Below are 21,744 nucleotides of genomic sequence, written 5' to 3'. Positions count from 1 at the left end.
GTAAAGTGCTTACAAAAGCACTTTAAATGCACCACTAATCTTTTCCTGCTTTAAGAAGAGAGGAGTTTAAGCCTGGAATTCTGTTGAAATACATTTTCACTTGATTTCCAAGAGCTTTACTCTAAATTGTTTAAACATTATTATTGTGAATAAATACACTAAGAAATAGCACTTAATTTACTTTCACCTGTTCTTTTTTTTTATTTCTCTAGTGAAACAGTTGTTGTGCATCTTTCATCTGTTTATTATCATGGCGATCATAAGCAGCAGCTAGAGCAGCTAACGTGACTAGTCCTATTGCACACCAAACGGAAAGGCAGTATTGCTTGTCTTCAGAGTTTTGGGCTTTGAGGCATAGAAAATAGGACAAGTTATTGCTCTTCACAGGGTATAGACTAAGGAACAAATTGTGAATCTCAGATTTTCTCCATCACTATATGTGTTAAGTTACCTCAAGCTTGTAAAAAAGCCCTATATGCTGCGGGTGATTCCGCAACTGTTCTGGCCATAGATTCTGCAAGGCAAAAAAAGGGTTAATTGGGGGTCAGTGGATGCACTAGGATACCAACAAATGAAGTTGAGAAAAGATTCTGGAAAGTGGGCACAAGGTTGTGGTACCTTGCTTTACTTCTAAGTATAATTTAGATAGAGCTTTCTTCCAGGTGAGGGCCTGCTTCCCCTGCCATAGGAAGGAAGAATCTCCCTTTCCCCAAAGACTAGCATCAAATCAAAGGAGTGGAAAAGCAGAAATGGTCTCAGTGTTACAGGTGGGCACCTGAAGAGTGGTATAGAAAATGAAATAGCATTGTGTTACAAGGCAAATTAAAAATCAAGAATCATGAACATTTCATGTGTTAGCACAACTGATTTTATTTTTAAACCACCCCAAAATTCAATCATGCTGTATGTACATAGACAATACATGTGATAGCACACCAAATGTAGACAAGAAAGATAAAATGTATTCTGTTTTATTTTGCTGGTGAATTTCCTTTTTTTTTTTTTTTTTTTTTTTCATTGTGCATCTGCTCAGCTTGATGAAATGATCCAACCTATGCGGATTCCCATATCAGCCCTCTCTCAACTTCCATGTCCACACCGTCTCTCCAAGGGGAGACATCCATCATATTACCCCTGGGGTGTTTGAATGGTAAAGTGCACAGCTTTTTGTGTAGGTTCCTCTGGGCCTCATTTCTTATGTAAAACTGTTTAGTGCAGAACAAGTATATCAGCATGTATCTGCTTTAACTATATTCTATAGTTAGTAGGTAAGACCAGCTAATGCTTTGGGTTACTCAGGAAATCATAAGTAGCACACACACAAAAACGAAAACAGAAAATATTCTTCCACATCATTTAGAGTGTTAATTTTCTTTATGTTTCCAGTGTCATTTATTTGCTAAGCACTGCTGCAATTCTTTCCATTTGTCTTATTTTCTTACAAAACAGTATACTAGGCTTTCTGTATAAAACATATATATAAACATTTATATATATATATATAAAAACAAAGCAATGACCCCCAAAATGGACTTACACACAGTTATGCATTTGTCCCTCATTAGAAAATATACTGTGTGTATATCTACTCATTGTCCCTGAATGTCACAGCACTGGCTATTAGAATGGGGTCAGGAAGAAAGGAACCTTCCCTCCCCCCCCCCCCCCCCCCCCCCTTGGTTTGCTTTAAAACATACGGTTCAATTTATAAGATGAACAAAAGCAGAGTAGTCACAGGAACAATCAGATCCTGTTTAGGTATTGGCACTGTGTTGTTCTTCTTGCCATTGTTATTACTACTCTTCAATTTGACCTCTAGTTATTACTTCCTGGTAATTAACGTATCTATACATTTTTTGTCATACGTTCTCTCCCAGCACAATGAGCTGGATGCTCAGGGAGAATGAAGCACAGGAAAATCTAAACGGGTCCTGGGACTGGAGGATCTTGCCCTGCTTAACCTTTCTGGTGCTCTTTCTCAGAGTTTATCAAACATTTAGAAAATCATGGCTGAGTCTACATAACAAGTCATTGTTAGTGGCGTTTGCTTCCAAAGATGCGTTCGGGCAATGGTTTGACATCGTTTTTCACATGTGCTGCTGGCATTAGATACCAGCCTCACATATTTGTATAAATACTTTTTCCAGTATAAGGCCCCTGTTATTGGTACAGAAGGTTTTCTGTCCCCAGTATCTATTCTTTCAGCAAACACACTGGTCATTTGGACTACTTATCATTACTGAGTGATGTGCTGGGAGAACCACTCATGTTAAATACACCAGAAAATTTGGTGGTGGTAAGAAAGGGGTTAATTTTCAGCCCAATTTATTTAGCTCACACAAAAGTGTCTAAAGACTTCTTGGTCTGAAGACTTTTTAATTGAAAAACCCCAGATATAAAAATGTTATTAAGATTGGGGGCAAAAAATGGAAAAACATATTGAATTAAAAAACAAAGTACTGCTTTCTGGTTTACAAAGAGTCTATAACACTGATAAAATCTTCGGAAACCAATGTGCTTTTTTTTTTTTTTTTTTTTCCCCTTGTCCTTCTTTATTTTGGCTTCATTTCAACCCGGGAGTTCATATCATCTCCTTCCAGATCATACTCTTCTACTTGGCCACTGGTCCACACCTTCACACGGTCGGTCAGGTCACTGCTTCTGGGAGCCAGGACGAAGTCATAAATCAGGGCAGCGCTTGCTCCTCCAATGATTGGGCCAACCCAGAAGATCTGAAACACAGTTCCAAGCCCAGTTAATGCCTCAGGTATTACGGCATTTCAAGCTGTTCTGAAAATGTCCTCTGAGGATTTTTCACCACAAGATTTACAGTGCAAACATTAAAATTACAGTCTATCACCGGAATGTTCACTCAACTGCAAGGCAAGAAACTGGGAATGTCTCACCATGAATAGGCAATAGACAGAAGAGATTAATAGCTGTGACTATCAAGTGACTTATCAAGTTCTGATATTTAAAATCAGGTATCCGCTGGTAAAACATCTCAGTTCCTCCAGATAGATTTGGCAGGGGAGCACAAATTCTAAAAGCAACAAGGGCATTGGATTCCATTCTCCCACTATCAGCGATTGGTACTTAGAAAGTAACACTCAGTGAGAACCTAATCAGGTGCTTAATTTGCTGCTAGCTGCTATTTAGCTAGTGAGAGTACTGTAATTGTACTGTCTACTCACTTAAGGTAAGTAAAGTTTGGAGGGAGAGGTAATAAAAGTATATTTTTAGGCAGGTTGGTTTTATTAAAAATAACAGTTGATTTTGAGGGATTTGCATGGCCAAAGACTTTCTGAGGCTGAAAATGTTGGGGTTTTTTTTTCAGCAATGTCAGTGGTTTAATATGAATCTATCTCCTTCTCTCTGTACAAAGGAAAATATTTTATTAAATTCTGAAAATAGTAGCTACTAGCTTAGTCACATTACCTTAGTAACCCAATAGAAGTATTTCAGTGAGATTTAAGTGCCATTAATTAATAGCAAGATTTCCCCAGTGTTCACCTTTTGTGTTTTATTCTTTGGATTAAAATAGCATCTGTATCCAAAATTTTCACAATCCATTGTACTACCACTAAATTTCCATGGATGTCTATACAACTGGCTGTCGAAATCATGAGTTGTAGTGTTGGAACAAGCTATATTTAAAATATTCAAAAACACATGGTCATTTAGGGCTTTTATAACAGCCGCCTTTATTGAGCTTTAGTGAAATGTTAATTTTTGTGAAGTTCCTCATGTTAAACACATTTAACCACAGGGAATAATCTAAAAATTATAATGTTTCCAGAGCACTTATCCATGAAAGCACATAAGCAGACACTTAACTTTAAGAAGATTAATATTTTATTAGCTTCCAAATATTAGATGATCCATTTCAGTTTATAGACCTGCTTAAGAACCTTCCTAAATTAGGTTTTACCAGATAAAGCAGTAGCACGTTACAAACCCAGTTTAAACAATAAATACTCAATACAGGATTCTGTGTATGATGCTTTCACATTTAAAAATATTTGAAATAAATAAAATTTAAGGGAAATAAAAAAAATGACTGTATTACTTTGAATATACACACTCAATTTGAGGACTTTGTGATCTCCAGAGGCTGGTTGGAAGCAAAAGGAGATTATTCTTTGTTAAATGAAATGGAAATGGAAACTCACTGACTTGGTGCTAATGATATGTGTTTATATATTCCTGATTTTGTAGATTGTGTATATGCATAGCCTCTTGTAAGCTAAACGAACTGATTCAACTTACCCAGTGATTTTCAAAGTTGTTGGCAATCAGCGCTGAGCCAAAAGATCTGGCTGGGTTAATTCCACAACCGGTGTAATCAATCTAGAAGGTGGAAAGAGAAACAGTGGTGAGGCACTGATGCACGTGCGGCAGCTTCATTACACAGGAGGGCATGTGACAGCCGGCAGTATGGTTTGGATGCTCACAACAGTTTCATTCATCCCACCCACTCTTCCTCAGAAAAAAGGGGGAAGACTCTTTGCCATGTGCCTGTCTTTTCCCACCAGGGAAACAGTTCCTACTGCAGTGGCTCCTCCAACCTCATCACTTAGTGCCACAGCCACAGAGTTCAAGAAAGAAGGGCCATGCGTGTGGCAGAAACAAGGTCAGTATCTGAAGTGGAAGGAGAAGGAAAAAACTATCATCTTCCCACCATCTTCCTGCCTTCACTGGCCCATCCTGGGGTGGGACATTGCAGCTATCAACTGTGAGAGCTAAAACTTACAGCAAGAAGATGTCCCAAGGCAACGGAGAGACCAATGGCCAAAGGTGCTGATCCTGAGACATCATTCCTTCTCCGGTCTGTGGTGGCAAGGACACACAACACCAGCTGGAAGGTAGCAATGATTTCAATACCTAGTCCTTGTCCTGCATTGATTCCCTCTGAAAGCTGCACAGAGATAAGAAGGAAAATGTCACTTGATGCTCCTACCTGACTTCAACCAGTATGACAAAGTTTTGCAGGATCTACTGTCTCAAAAGGAGAATGCAGACCTGAGCAGACATTTCTCTCCTTGGGTTGCTTTTGCTTAACAGGGAAAAAGATAAAAGAAGAAAAAGAAAAAGTGAACAGAAATTCATGGCTGATGGGGGAATTATTTCAGTTTCCTACTGAAGTAAAGCAAATTGTCTAGAAAAACTGACACTGGCAAATGTAGATATTCCAAATGTATTATTAATCATTAAATCAGTGGAGCTTCTTATTTATGTAAATGCTGCAGAACATATTGAAGCCACAGTAATTCACATAAATGAAGATTATACAATAGAAATGCTGTTATGTTTCAGGAGTACTGTTAGAAACTTGTGCTTAACAAGAAACCATGGAGCTAAACCATTCAATGTCATAAGAAGGTTTGAATTCTGCTTCTAATCGCTATATTCAGTGGTATGTCAGTTAAGACAAGAGAAGCCTATATCTGAGTTGAATAACTTGATGTTAAGCAGAAATAACTACATTGCACAGACAGGCTGAAATATGAGCTTGGACACAAGCCAGAGAAACTGAGAATGTGAATGACTCAGAGTAGGAAGCAAACTGCAAAACTTCTGCTCAAGAATAGTGCTATCAGTAGGTTACCCCATCTGTCGTAGCCGCTGCATTAAAAATTGCTGGGTCATACATGGCAAAAACATAATGTTATTGTGACCTGTCACACTGTCACAACAATGAAACTATGGGAAAACATAATTTAAATCTGCTTTTGTAGTTTTACACCCTAATTTCCCTAAAACTAATATTTGTATAACTTTAAAAAGTGCAGATGTTTAGCTGAACTCTTTCACATTCCACCTTTGCTATTCACTTGTCTTGTTTCTTTGTAACAATGCAGCATAATTTCAAATTCCTAAGCACTGAAAAAAAAATCATCTGAATATTCAGCCAGCATAAATCTCATTAGCTACATTAAAACCAGTGAAATTATATTGTTTTCTTAGACCTGCCAATCTGAAGCATTAATAATATATTTCTATATCTTGTTCTTTAATATGCAAGACTGATATACTTTGAGTTAGAAGCAGTTTATCATCAGATAGAAGTGAATTCTGGTTGAAATTGTGGGCATTTTGCTTCCTTTGACATCCATACAGTATAAATTAATATCATCAATGAAACCTTCAGTGTTAATAGGACTTAAATAGTGAGAAATATGAGTCTGACATATATATATATAGATAGATGAGCTGGCAGTGAAAATTATGTGATCCAGACAATCATGCTGAATGCCTGATATGACTTAAATTACCATTCTGTTACTTTTGTCATCCCCTTTTATAAATAATCACTTTTTTTTTTTTGCTGCAGAGTCAGTGGGATTTGTTGCTGTCAACAAATTAGGTGACAAATGCATCTCATTGGTACTAAAAGTAGCTCTTTAAGAATCTGGACTATAGACTCTCCGGTCAATCCTATCTCACATTTGGAAGTGCAAATGGTCAAACTTATAAAGGCAGGTGTATTGGCAAATGAGTGATATACAGATGCCCAAAAGTGGATAAGAAACTAAAAGATCTTCAATCATAATGCAACAGTTAAGCCCCAGAGAGTCTAGATCTGAGGTCTGACGCACTGAAGTTAGTATTTGACAAAGCCTCGGCATTTCAAATTATTAAACACTGACCTACCATTAGTCTTTCCCTTCGTTTGAAGGCCTTCTATAAAAGGAAAAAGACAATAAGAGCAAAATTGTGTTTTTAAAACCTGTGATAATCCTTATCTTTGGGAGGAGGAAATCATATTCTTCCTTTCCCTCCAGGAAAACACATCCTACGGCTGACGTGACTTGAGGTCATTCTCCCTGCTAATCAGCACTTATTGATGGTCTGTGTGGGATCAAAGAAAACCTGGAAATATCATAGGAAACCTTCTGCTTTCCTCTAGCATGTAATTTTACACAGCCTGCCAGGGATGTAAGATTCCACTGTGAAAGCAAGGACTCTGGGCCATGTTCCAAAATGAGGCAAACTGAGGCAAACCTTGGATGTTCTGCTTTGCTGTGGTCTGTGGATCTGCAGCGTGTAAGTGTACAATCATAGACATTTGTTACCTGCTTCCCTGTCACAGCTATAGTGTCGCTGTGGCAGCAGCCTGGACCATCCAGGGTACAGCAACACATGGAAGAGTATGAGTCTTGACCACCCTAACCATATCCCAGCCAAAGCATAACATGCGTAGTAGGAAGGTGCATTTCCAATTATCAAGTTAAAATGTACATATGTATGTGTGTGTATTTACTTATATAATCCTTAGTCACAGTGAATTTGCAAGTGTTACTCAGCTAACAATGCAATATGGAACATTTTGCACCTTTTGAATCTGCTCTTTTAAATTCTTGACAGAGCGAGGTAGGCATAACCAACATGAGTTTCTGTTTCATTGGTTTTTTTCATTGTATTTTCCATACGCTATGCAGTTTTTTTAAGGAAAGCTTGAATTTTTGTAGAATACCTGACTTAAGAAGCTTCAGGGCTGTCTAAATCTTACTCTGAACCTAGTAGGAAGTAGTACTATACATTACAGAGACCTGACTAGCAAAGGCTGTCATTAAAATAAAGGCAAAAATTAACCACTGGTCTTAATATCTAGCATTCTGCTACTGGGAGTATCCAGAATCTAAAGTGACCGTATCTCTGGTTCTCAAATAGATAGAATAATGCCTTGAAACATAAGACACAGTCACCTCTGCTGTAGTGTTGGGGTGAAGAGGTCCCTTTCCAGCGACCCATATGCACAGTGCAATGACTCTCCCCTGCCTTGGTCAACTGCTCATCAACGGTCACAACAAGGGATGTGGGCAGCGTGTGTGGGCTGACACTGCATTTGCCCTTGATGTGTTTGCTGAGAAATCCCTGACCTATTCTTATCTCTGTCCAGTAACTCTCACAAGCTCTGCATTTTAGGTGATGCTCATCAAGGCAACAGAAAAACTGTCAGAGGGCAGGGAACAGCATAGCCACTCCCTCAGCTTTTCATGCTATAGACTTGTGAAACTTGAAGAGTGGATTTGGTGCTTTAAGGAGCCAAATATGCTCTGAGGGATTAAAATGAAACACACAAGCCCACATTAATCTCCCAAACAGTTTCCCACACCACAGGAACCTATCTAGACTTATCCTCCTTTTTTGTTCACAGGAATTGTTCCATTAAACTTCATCTCTAAGTCACTATTTTGACAGGAGAAGCACCAGAAACACAGCAAGAAGTGGATGACATCATTGGCAAGACCTGGGTGTTAAATATAGACACATATAACTGATCAGCTGAATGAATCTTGGCTGCATCAGCTTGCACTGAATAATTCTGCCTTGGCTGCAGTGGCACCCCGACGAGAAGCAGAAGCCTACCTGCAGGCACTCCAAGTGAGGTATACCCTGTGAGCTGAATTCTACCACTAAATCTCAACAAGTTTGCAGAAGAAAAATCCACTGGAATTCAGTAAATTTATAGAAACCACATCTCATTCAGAAAGCTCTTGAGCTGCAGCCAGTTGGAGCCTAAAGAAGCATTTAGGGCATGCTGAAGCCCTCTGATTTGCGTTACTGGACATGGGATGAGGTACAATACTGGTTCCCCATTAAAAATTTTTCTTTATTTGATAATGCTAATGCCGCTCCTGTGACCTAGCTTGAATTCAGTGCTGACTCTGCTTTGAGCAAGAGATTGGGCTAGAGACCTCCTGAGGTCTCGTCTAAGCTGAATTACCTAAGAGACCTTTTTTTTTTGGAAATCTTCTCCCTGTGGGAAGGTTGGGGACAGAGTTGCCTCAGTGCTGCTCTTTGAGTTTTGCCAAGTTAATGTCCAGAAACAGCTGGTGACATGTGCAGATAGTGGAGCCACGGTCGGTGGGTCCGTCACTGGGAAGTCTCTGCAGAGATGGAATCTGTATTGGTGAGTGAGTCAAGACACTTGTAACACAGTCAAATGAGGAGTGTTAAACTCGAGGGCAAAAGTCATGAAAAATCATTATCTAGTTATTACTGTAAGACTAGTAACTAGCTGAAGCCAACACCTGCTTTTTTTTTTTTTTTTTTTTTTTTGTCTTGGGAAGTGGGCAGTGGTCGCATTGCTTCCATTTCTCCACAACATCAGACAGGAGATGGGAACTAGGGACACCCATTTCTCAGAAGTACCCTTAACAGCCATGTTTAGCTGACTGACTTCCACAGCTTCAAGCAATAATTTGGGCAAATTAATGGGATGTTTTCTTTCCTTTTCTTTTTTTTTTCTTTTTTTTTTTTTTTTTTTAGAGCAGGATATTTATTAGTTGCCTGCCTTCAGACAAGAACTGGGGACAGGAAATTAAACTGGCCCAAGGTAAACTCAGTTGTGTACTTCTCTAGCAGCTTCATATTCTTCTCATTAGGAGTAAAAGTATATCAAGTTCAAACCTGTTTCCCGTTATATGGATAAGACAGTTTGTTATGCAAGGTGGTTTCACCACGTGGTGCTGTGCTCCATCTCATCCAACAAAACCTTAGCCATGGATTGTATCTCTAGGGTCCAGCTTACTTTCATATAACAGGGATTAGTTTCTCATTGTTCCTGAAAAATGAGAGGCCTCTGGAAATGTAAAAGTCTATTTTTCAGTAGGGGAATGTCAACTTTCTACATTCTTATGAAACACTTCACTGCGTGCCATGCTGACTGGTGTTTTTTGGGAGAGGTAAGTTAAGCCACAGCAATTTAGTGACACATACAACATCCTTGATGGCTGAGACTTCTTTGCATATCCCAGCCATCCCCTAGGGAAGGCAGCTTTTGCAGAGCCCCAGCAATAGCATGGCTAGCACATAATAAAAAGCATGTTGTGGACTGACTAAAAACGTATTAACTTTTAATAAAGTGGTTTTAATCTTCATGTTGGGAGAACTAGGTTCTCCTGTCCACACAAAATCTAGCATTTTAAGGACCTCTGCTGCAATAAATAATATCTTTATAGCAGACAGAACTCTTTCCTTCTGTTGAATTCAAATACAAAGCTAACAACATTCACCAGGCCTGCTGTTTTCAGCATTCCAAATTATTAGATTAGCTCAGCCACAGCAGACTGTTTTCTTAAAGGAAGACTTCTAGCATTTTATTCAAGGAAATTCTCTCTGTCTTACTGTGTTTTCTTCCTGTAGCTTAAAAATTCCCTTCTTTGATTTTCTTTATTTTTCTTAATAAGGAAAACTCTTCACATCAGTTTAAGTGGTTCATGCTCTCTTCTTTATCCCCACAGTGGAATTATTAATTATGCTGCTTTATATGAACTATCACTTAAGTTTAGCTGGGCAAATTCTTTAATGCAATGTTCTTCAAATGTAATCTCAGAAATTAATCTCCCTGTTTCCCTCAAAACCATCTTCTACTGCCTGGCCTGTCACTTTCTCTGACTCTTCTCATGCGTTCAGCTCCAACTCTGTCTTGAAAATAACTTGATAATTTCCATCCTGATTATATACCTTTCTTCCACTGGAAGTCTCTTCCTTTAACTCACAGTCAAAATGTACTCAGAGACTTTATCCCCATATATATATAACTGCAGTTATTCTCTTCTCTCCTTGCTATTGACCAGTATCACTCTGAAATGGATGTTTCTATACCTGTTATTTGAGCGTTAGGGATTCAGAGAGTACAGAAATCTAATATCTTTAGTAAGCTGAGACAGGCAAAGATCTAAAGAGTTTCACTTAAAATTATACAACAGAGTCACTCAGAAGAAGCTGCTTATGAGGCAAATAATTAGCTTTGGATCGTATCCTAAATCAACAATAGAAGCATTCAGCAGAACCTAGGGACAAAACATATTGTCCTCTGCTAGATTATCCTTCCTATAAATACAGCCTTAAGAGCTCTAAAGGGGACTCATTCAATTCCCAAAGCAGAATTCATATTTTCCATTCTTTGGACAGCAGACACCCTCCAGGAACAAGCCTAACCTCCCTTCTCCCACCCTGTCTTCAGGCTGATGAGAAACTAGCCAGGGCTCTTCGTGGCAGCAGCCTGCTAAGAGAAGAAGGACGGTTTCATTTATATTAAACCAGAGCACATAAAGTTTACATGTGAGGCCAGTGACAGACAGTAAAAGTCAATTCCTTTACAGCACTTTCATTTAGCTCAGCTCGTTAGAGATAGAGCATTTGTTTCATTTACGCTTTTACTTTTTGATGTGCCTCTGGGAACATTGCTTTGGGGAATTTTTTTTTTTATAAGTCATGCTGCTGAGAAATAAACAACTTCTATTCAGAGGATGAGGAATGGTGAGGGTTTTTTTTTTCTTTTCTTTACCCAGCAAAACCCAAGCAAATAGTTCATTTTCCGTAACACTTTCGAAGCACTCATTTATACCATGGAGCTATTTACGATCTCCTGTATTGTCAGCCCAGAAGGAGGTGGTTTTTCAAAGGAGAATTTTGGGCATATCTGAATTTTGAGCCTAATAGAATTTTCCTTTCTATGTTGTTCCTGGAATAACTAGCTGGATTTGCACAAACCTCACAGTATGGCTGTTGGCAGTTGCACCAAAGCGATATTCACTTTATACTTCTAGACAAACACTCCAGCAAACCTGTGAAGTTTTCAGGTTTCCCAAGACTGAGGTAGTTCGTACAGTCAGTCTTGTGCAGTGCACTGAAGATTTGGCTTTTCCATGGAATTAAAAACCAGCTCTGAATATGTGCAATGGATTTCAGGAACTAGGGGAACAATTCCAGCTCCTTCATTTCTCCACCTTGTTCATCAAGCAAGACGTTGTATCAAAAAAAGGAAAAGGGGCCAAACCTGACTTTATTCATTCCTCAGTCCAAATACAGCCATCATCAACTTCAGGAGAAGTTGTGCATATATGTGTAAGGAAACATGTGCCACAGTTCTGCTTTGAAAGCATTCATTGACTTCGCTTGGCACCAAATTAAGTGTCAAGGGCCTGGAAAAATTTGGCTGTCTGTGGTACCTCTCAGCGGTTCCTGGAGTGAGGATGCACGAGGCTCCACCAGGAAAGTACACAGAGGATTTCTTTGCTCCTTTCCGCTCCACAGGTGCCAAAAGAGAAACCCTGTGCAGAGATTTCAGGACATGTTTTTGCTCTCCTGCTGTTTATAGAGTTTCCTCCAGGATGCCTGTCGGGCCCTGTATATTTGATTTAACAGGTTAATGTTGTGCCTTAGCCTCAGATCTCTTTGACTTCAGTGGAGCTGCAGCAGTTAAACACCAGCACTAGCTTTGGCTCTGGGTGCCAGAAAGATCAGTACTTTCCCATCAGGTTACACATTAATAAATACACAGGACCAAATACTGCTCCCAGCCAGGTCAGAAAAACCTCCAGAAGACATTCACTTGCTCCACGACACTGGTATTTATATTATTCTGGAGGTACTGAGGAGCACAGCCACAGACGATGATGTCTTATTGTGCCAGGTACCCTATCAGCCACAGTGGAAAGGGTGCCTCTGCGCATTGGTAATAGAGACAACAGTTTAAAGACAGGGAAGCACAGAAACTGAGAAATGCAGAGGCATAACATACAGATAGTTTGCTATTTATGAAGTTGAGCACAAGCACAATAGTTTAGACTGGTTTCCCTAACTCTTGAACGGAGATTTTCTAAGAATGAACATTTCTTTGACATTTTCAGTTGTGATACTAGGTAAAGATCACTCTGTTATTGAATTCTCTCAATTAAGCTAAAGAATGGACAAATAAGCAAAAATGTACCACTGCTCTAAAGAAAACAGGCAATTTCCTCTTGAGACAAACAGGAAATTTTTCAAGGGCTATTTTTTCTTCCTTTAGTACTTGTGATGTGGTTTAGCACCCTTGCTTTAAAAATGTTTCCCTTAAAGGTAGCTATATACAGGCAAGATAGTAACATTTTTTAGGATTCTCTGATTAAAGAGATGCTGTTCTCAACTCACCTGAAGGTTCACATTATCTGCTGAAGTATGTGAGCCCTGATACAATGACTTAGAAGTTGTTTTTACCATTGCATCAATTTAACCTGAAGAGCTCCATGATATTCATTCTCATGTTTGCTATGGAAATTTCCATTTGTCCTCAGATTGTGGTTCTTGACATGTCAGATCTTGATTTAGAATCAATATACACTAACAGATACTTTCTTAAATATTTCTAGTTAATTTAAATTATGAAATGAACTTTGGGTTTACCTCATCTGAAGAATCTTTCTATCTATTGATCTGTCTCTGGTATGTGAGTATGTGTGGAGGTGTGTATACACATACACACAAAATATCCGTGTATGCATGGCATAATAGATAGAATGCTAAGGAAAGGAAAAGCATTTTAACTGTTTATTCACCAGTCAAGAAGGGTGGTGGCAGGATCAATTTCCTTGTATTTCATAGTTAATCTTAGTTTGGCAGCTGGTCAAACACAGAAAAAAAAATTGTTCTCAAAAAATCCCAGCATGACTCCATTTGAATTACAGAACCAATCTACCAAATTAATAGTGGGTTTATATCTAATGCAACTCATTATTTACAACCCTCTGTGCATCCCTTTCATAAATTTCTATAGTTTCTAAGTAGAAATAAATAAAGATGACCTTTCATCTGAGGCTTGCAGAGCATTTTTCAAACAATGAACCTGTCATCCTTGAATCCTCTGGACATGGACCCAGTTTATGGCACAAAACCTGCTCTGAACCAGTCTCTTCTGTCATCAGAGGACTGTCCCACAGGTGGACGATCACTAAGGACTATGTCCTGTACCAGAAACAGCCATGCTGTTGCATCCCTGCATGCTCTCTGACAAAAGCTCAGGATATGGCTGTATTATTATAGCAACACTAAGCAAATCTTTGGAGAAATGGAAATATGAAATAACTTGTGACATCTAAGGATTAAAGCTATAACCCCTGTTATCCTGAAAAAATCTGGAGGATGGGTGATAACCATCAGGTTTACATCTCAGCCCAAATGTTTCTGCTGTCACTGTGTGAACACACTAGAAAGCAGCCAAGACTACGGCCAGTTTTGAGCAGGTGCCTTTCCTGTGTTCCACCTGCCCAGCCTGGTACAAGTCAGTACAATGCTGGCATGCCATAAAAGACTGCTGTTGTAAAACTGAAATTGAGTAATGAACTATTGTTGTGGCGCCCTTTGTTAAGAAAATAAAATCCCAGACTAATCTCATGTACAGGAACCTTTTTGCTCACTCTGAAAATGCAGCAACTTCTGCTCCCTTGTAGAAGTTCAAGTGCTTAAGCCCCCAGATGCCAGCACAGGCAAGGCTGGCAGGAGAAGCCTAGGCTGAACTGAAAAGAGGGAGGGCAGAAGACAAGGACAAGGAGAATGAAGCTCACTGTATCAAAACTTGAGAAAGGCGTAGTATATAATCTGCATTGAGAAAACGCATCCAGGGATTTTTAATAAGCGCTGGAGGTCAGGAACTCAGCTGCATGTTTCATCCATCCAGCGGCACCTCTGGAACTGCAATTTTCCATACTGACTCAGAGGAAAAGCAGCATCACTTACTCAATTGTCCACTCACACTGTCAAGCTCTCAGTTTATTTTGGAAGTGCTTCCAAGTCAACCTGACTTTGTTTAATTTGAGGTTGGAGGAGAACAGACTCATAGGGCAAGGGCACAATGAGAGAGGGAAATCACAAGGTAAACACTGAGTCATCGAGTCCAGCCATGCAAGTCCCACTGCCCATGGTCAGAGGGCCACCACTGGTGCACTGGTTTGGACCAAATGTGGGGAGTTTGGTGATTCCTCTCCATGATCCCCTTGGAAGCAACTTTCTAAAGGATGGGAAAGATTCAGTGAGGTATATCAAGATAAAAACATCAGTCCTGACCCACACAAGCCATTAAAAGGTGTGGCAGGCCACAACTTCATGAAAGGGAACTCCCAGTGCAGGAGCAATTTTACGTTTGCACTAGAGGTTTCTGTCTTGGCAATTTCTTGGCAGAAAAATCACCACCACTGATGTCCTAGAGATAAGATGGTACATCTGTGGAAGGTAAGGATCTGCAGACAAGAGATTGTCCAACCTTCAGCTTTCACAAGTAGCAGAATAAGGCTGAACCTGGGGGACACAGACAGCACAGAAAAATGCCATCTCCAGCAGAGGGGTTCAAAGCTGCTCTGCTGCTGCTGCTGTACCACAATCCAGCTCATTGGGATTACCTATGGAAAGGGGACTCATTCTGTAGTGTGACTTTGATGAGTGTGGAATGTATCTCAAAATAGCAGATACTGCCCTGGTATGAAGAATCAAGGACAGCAAAGAGGTCCTTCCTCCCTGTCTTTGACAAAGGATTTGGAGTTGGCCACTGTGTGTTTTATCACCAAAGGGCATTGCACCCCTTTGTGCACCAATTCTGCTGCCACAGCTGATCCAGCTCTGGGGACACTGCTGGGCACTGGTGGCAGAGACACTGGAATGCCAAAGGGTGTTCCAGCAACAAGTGACTTTTCGTGCTCTGGGAGCAGTATCTATATGACTACTCACCTGTCTTCAGAAAACGTTCCAGACCTCTGAATCAACTGCCCACAGATCAATTCTGGCTTTTCCAGAAAGTTCCTCAGTTACACAAACAACATTTATCAGTCCACTGAGTGTTTTTTAAAACTAAGTCCTTCTATTTGTTATTCTTGGTTGGTTTTCTTTTCTCTTTATCTACCCGAGCAACACTACCTTCAGGTCTGTTTTTCTTGCCTACAATTTTTGATCCACTTATAACTTTTAAAATAATATCTTTCATCATAAACTTCAAGGCAGAGTTTTCAAATACTTTCCAAATTATACCCCCAAGACTTAGGGGGCACGTTTCCTGGCACTCTAATCAGTATGCCAAAATATGAAATTGTAAAACAGTGCCTGCATTTTTCACAAACTCTGATAATTTTCACAAATAAAAATAAAAAAAGAAACTGAGCTAAGTTTGGGTGGGTTTTTTTTTTTGCTTAGCATGTTTTTAAAAGCTTGATAAAAGTTCTCAAGATAATCATTGCTGAACCACAAATATTGTGTTACCTTACAGTACAGAAACAGAAGTCTCCTCTCACCCGCCTTTCCTGCTTGAGCTCTTTGTTGGTCATTAACTGACCGTGATGAATAGTTTCTTCCATTATCCAAACTACAGATCTGTCCTCACTAGACAATAGCCAACTATGCTGGCAGATGAGTGCATTTTGGATTAGGTATTTTCTGTTCTTACAGTTTTACCTAATGGAAATTTGTAACATGTAGTAATCCAATTGCCAAAAAAAAGATACAAGATACTCTAAGAAAAATATTTAAATTTTTAGAACAAACACACTCCATGGTCCTCTTTCAGCTTTTCCAATTTTTGAAGATTTTACTTTGGCACCCACATCACTACTAAAATATATGGGAGTTTAAGTGTCTTTAAAAGATTCAGTAATCTAAATACCTCCCTGAATATTGCCTAGAATGTCTTATTTGGAAACAATCAACATAACTAAAAATCTTCCCATTGACTTTAGTAAAGTTTGGAACAAACTCTTCCTATGTGACTGTTTTGCTTGTCCTAGTTTAAGGCAGACCTTACTATTGAACATGTTAAAGGACCATCCTGCTTTTCCATCCTCCCTTCCTTCTCTTAAACCTTACACCTTCCGTGGTTGGTTTTTTGTGCTTCATTTGCTTCTGTTCCCCTTTTTTCCCTTTTTCCCTTTGGGCAATAAGAAAGGGACAGATTGATCCCACTTCATTCTGGATACTTAACAGAGGCTCCCAAGCCTTGAACCTCAGAGCTGGCTGTCTTTGGAGGACAACTCAACAGATATAAAGTACCTCTCTTTGTTTCTCCTTCTCTGTGAACTAGAGAGGACCCTATGGAAATGGGTTCCTCACTTGGCCCCTCAGTGCAGGACCTACAGCTGGGCAGGATAAATATAAGTTTGGGCACACAATCCCACCCAGTATCCACTGGGGACACTGGATGGCCACTGACCCCACATTTTTCCTGTAAAGAACACCCCTCCACAAGCATGGTAGGGTCAGAACAGGGGACACAGGCACATCCCAGCCCTATTCCCAACCTTGCCAAACAAACAGCACTCCCTTTCTATTCTTTCTCCCAGTAGTGAATCTACACCTCCTTTTCCACAGGAAGGGCAGGAAGACAAAGCAGCTGGCAGGAATGCCAGCTCTGTCCCTCCCTTCCTTGTCCTCAGGTTGAAGAGCATGACATAAAAGCAAATCTCTGTGGCATCTCCTTATCATCTGTTTGCTGGGGGAGGCGGCATGCTCTCCATGCTGGGCTGTGGTTCCAGGCCAAGCAGAAGGACCCTGCAGAAGGAAGGACAGCCGTTCTGCCCTTCTCCCCCATGTGGGGCTCAGACCCAACTCCCCCTCAGCCCTCCTCTCCCCACACAGTCCGACCTTGTCAGTGGGAAACGAATAGATCTGCTTTCCTCTCTAGTTCTTTCTTGCAAGGGAGAAGAACTGCTGCCGTCCCCATCCCCATCTCCAGGGGGGGTCTTCTCACAGTTCCTCTAGCCACAACATTTATAACTGAATGTGAAAAAGAAAATTAAAAACCCCAAAATTCTGAATGTTTGACAATGGCAAGCACTGGAACCAGGGAACGATTTTTTAGGAACTATTTTATCCATCAATTCATGCACAGAAATCATTGCCAGATTTATAAAATTGGTATGATGGAGACTTAGATGATTTGGTTTTGCCTAAAGTGCATTTTATGGCCTTGGAAACAATGCATTTGATTGTATTCCAGAGGTGCTTGGCGGGGGTGGGGGGGGTGGGGGGGGGTGGGAGGGATGCAGAATAAAGGCTTCTTCCCTCACATGCTGGTTTTGAGCTTCATGAAGTAGTCTCCTAAGCTTACTACAATCAGTGAGTGCACTGATCTATCCTGACCTTTCCATCTGTCCCCATAGGCTCTGCTCTTCTGGGATGCCCTTGTGCAGAGTTCTGAACTATATCTTTGTAGCTTGGAGACTTACTGACTGAGAGACGAGAAGAGTTTGGGCTTACCATCTACACCCCCTTTACAAATGGCCAGTTACAGGGCTTTTGGGTAGAGAAAGGAGACCGCTGTCAACGTTTTGTGGCACGTAAAAGGGAAAGACCAAACGCAAGTGCTACTGAAACCAGACCTCCCGTGTTTAATGGCAGTTGGACCTCTCGAGGAAACCACTGGGGCGGATACCCCGTCCCATGCGGTTGAGCAGTTCCCTCTGCCAGTGGTTTCAGAGGAAAAGATCACGTATCACACAGACAGTCAGAGACTTCTGGAGTTAATAAAATGTTTCGCTCCTCTTCCCCAGAATGTTTTGGATTAACTGATCAAAATTTCCAAAACAGTGGCATGATGGAATACCTGCAGGCACCAGGCTCGAGGGAGGCAAGCAGCCAACCCGCAGAGCGACACAAGGGTGGATGATACTAAGCTGCTCAGGAAACACCTTCTTAATATCAGATTTTATCATGTTTTCAAAAACCACCCCATTTTCTGAATTAACTGTAATGCCACAGCATGCAAATATTACTTTATTTATTAATTTATTTTTTTAATCCTTTCTTTCCCTTTTGTCTAAATGATTTCTGAAAAGGCATTGTATTTGCAGCTTTTATGTCTCAAATATCCTTGTGGCTTCAAATGGGCGTAAGATTTCAAATTACTAAAGTCTCAAACTGCAGTCAGGAGTATTCTGCAAGGAAGGGGCCATAGGAAAGATGTGAAATACTTGCTCTTCACTGAATCAGGTGAAATAAGTGAGTATAAGGCAATTGCCATTTATAGTACCCCATGTACTGCAGTGGCTGTAGCACTGCCTCTGATAGTGGGATGATTTCAAGTTTAAAAGTGTATCTATCCTTTTTTTTTTTTTTCTTGTTCTGGTACAATGACAACATTAAAAGCAACATTTTGAGGAGGAGGAGTGGTGGCCAGGCAGATTTTGTGCAGCATGCTGTGAGCACCTGGCTGAGAGAGGGCTGAAACTAGACCCCTGTTAAATGTAGCTGCCGCACATCTTTCTCCAGGCTACACCTGAGAATTCAGGGTTTTACCCATTTTTCACAGCAAAAGGAGAAACCCACCAAAAGTGCAGCTGGGATTGTGTGTCAGGCAGGGTCTGAGCACTCTGCCTAATGCAACAGGTAGTGCTCACACCTGTGCTGACAGGCGTTCTCTTGCTACAGCTCTTTCACTGTTCTCATAGGTTTTCATTGCAATCATCATCAGGTTACACAAACCATTAATTAGGTATTGAAAAAGACCCACGTTCATCGAAGCAAAAAACAACATTGGTATATGCACATTCATCAGTCTGTTACCTGAGACCTTCAGAGCCACAAAAGGGACTCTGTCATGCAACTGCCAGTGATTTTCATGCTAAATTGGTGTCAAAAGGCACCTTTCAGCCACTTGGATATACACAATTGAACATGAGCAAAAGTGATCACGGCCATAATGTCCTAAAGATCTGAGGAGGGGGTGGGGAGGAAGGACCATCTCTGTGACAAAGATCGATGCTGATAACAGCCAGCACCAGATCCCCTGCTACAACAAGCAACTGGCTGCCTGAGGTCACCATCACCACTGCACCCCCCATGCACACATCTTTAGTAGATGACAGGTGTTACATTTCTACTCCAAAACAAAAAGGGAAGGAGGAATTAAAAGTTTCTACTTACCGTGTTGAGCCCCAGGGCATTGTCTGGGAGAGAGGAGGTGACTCCAGACAGAATAGCTGTGGCCACCACTGCCCCCAGGCACTGGGCAATGATGTACATGAGTGCCTTGAAGATGCTGATCTGGCAGCTCAGCAGGAGGCCCAGGGTGACAGCTGGGTTCAGGTGTGCACCGCTGATGTGGCCCACGCTCTGTGCCATGGTAGCGATGGATAACCCAAAAGCCAACGAAACCTTCACGTTGTCCTGAGACCTTGTGGATGTTTTGTTGCCCACCACTGGGAAGTTAAAACCCAGAGCTGAGCCAATGCTAATAAAAATAAAAAGGCTCATGGCAAGGAACTCAGCCACCACTGCCCTCCAGAACACTTTCTTTTTGAATTCACTAGCCATCTTTCCTCTCTCTCTCTCTCCTCCTCACTTTCCCTTCTCCCTCTCTCCCTTCCTTTGCCTGATATTTTTCCTTTGAGGTCTGAAGAGAAATCTGGAGAAAAAATACAGTCCTTGGATTATTTATAGGGCTTTGGGTGGTCTGTAGGAGGGAAGGGGTGTTGCACAAAAGGAGGAAAGAACATCTACATAGATGCTGACTGCTAGATTGATGTAAGACACTGTATGCCTGCCAAAGTTTTTTTCTTCCTTTTTTTTTCCTCCCCCTCCCCCCCCCCCCCCCCCCCCCCCCCCCCCCCCCCCCCCCCCCCAGCGTTCGATCTCTGCTGCCGTTTTTAAGAGGCTTTTTTAATTTCTTGGAAAAGTCTTTAGGAGTGCCTCAGGAATTTTACCCTCACTTTTTTAACTCCTGTATCATCATTCATCACACGGTTTGGAATGAAAGCGTTTACAGGATTTCTGTCTCGAGCTGGACTGAAACGAAAAGCAAAGTTATCTGTGCAGCCTGGGAAGTTATTCCTGCTCAGCTTCACCGGCGGCAGATAACATCTGAAAGTAGGAAATAAACCTGACAACTAAATCCACACTCCAGAGACTTCAGTACCGCTGTTTCATTTGAAAACAGGTGGTAATGTCTCTTCTGCTGGGTCGGTGGAGGTTTGGACTTGTTCCTGATGCCAAGCCTGCCGGCTGGACGGGCAAACACGTATTCACACGGGCTCGCACAAGCCGGTGTTAACTGGTGAGCGCTGGGGACCAGTCTGAATCCGTGCCCGCCGCGTACAACTGACATAACACTGCGAGTTAGCGGGAGGCTTTCTAGATGCAATTTGGATCCTGAGGGACAGACGATTTGGGGGGGTTGCTTTTGGTTTGTTTTGTTTTTGGTTTTGTTTTTTTTTTTAACGTGCAGGATTGCATCACTTTCTTTCTTTCTTTCAAGCACAGAGGTGTTTCAGGGTTTCCGCAGCTTGCTCTCCCGTACTCCTTCAGACCAGGAGGAGGAAACCCAGTCTGGGGGCTTCCTAGCCCACGTCGCGCAGTGCAAATGTCCCTCTGGCCACCCTGCGAAGGTCAGCTGTCCTGGTTGTCACCAGGGAGACTGGCTGCCGCTGAGCCACAGCACTGGCTGCAGGCGGGACAGAAGGGGAGAGCAAGGGAGAAGGGAAATTACATGCCTGATTTTGCAGACAAAATGAATCTCCCAACAGTGCCAGGGTGTCTTTCAGAGCAAAAGGTCTAACCGCCTCTGGTTTTATCACAGCAGGACTTGTATACATTCCTCAGATTAACCCTGTGTTATCAGATCTCTGCCTGCTTTAACAGCTGGTGGTACCTTCATCTGTGAATCAGGGAGGCTGCTCTGACTCCAAACTATGCAAAAATCTGATCCAGACTCAGAAATTAACTCCCCGGGCTCAAGTCTTGAACGATGGATGTTTGAAATCAGCTTATTTCTCTGCCTCTTCTTCTTTCTCCCTCTTACTTTAATGCACTAGTGTCAACTTCTAAATTGTACTTAAATTATTTCAAGGCTTTTTCATTAGGACAATATGTCAGTATGAAGATAAAATCAAATACACACCTGGATATTATTAGACAGTCAATAAGGATCTTTGAAATATATTCGGCTTTCAAAAGATGATTCATATACAAAGCTGAAGACTATTTAAATAAAAATCCAGATGT

At 41.1% G+C, this 21,744-nt stretch overlaps 1 protein-coding gene across 1 annotated transcript; it reads right to left on the bottom strand.

Annotated features, from left to right (window-relative positions):
- Nucleotides 1-845: 845 nt before the first annotated feature.
- AQP1 (aquaporin 1 (Colton blood group)) lies at nt 846-20,235 on the bottom strand. The gene is made up of 4 exons (XM_056337670.1): nt 19,669-20,235; nt 4,754-4,918; nt 4,270-4,350; nt 846-2,732 (listed from the first exon to the last, which is right to left on the bottom strand). The coding sequence occupies exons 1-4, from the start codon at nt 20,056-20,058 to the stop codon at nt 2,553-2,555; spliced, it is 816 nt and encodes a 271-aa protein (XP_056193645.1). The 5' UTR covers nt 20,059-20,235; the 3' UTR covers nt 846-2,552.
- Nucleotides 20,236-21,744: the final 1,509 nt, after the last annotated feature.

The sequence above is a fragment of the Falco biarmicus genome, chromosome 4, assembly GCF_023638135.1.
Source record: "Falco biarmicus isolate bFalBia1 chromosome 4, bFalBia1.pri, whole genome shotgun sequence".
NCBI classification, from domain to species: domain Eukaryota; kingdom Metazoa; phylum Chordata; class Aves; order Falconiformes; family Falconidae; genus Falco; species Falco biarmicus.
This window is presented reverse-complemented; position numbering and strand designations above follow the sequence as displayed.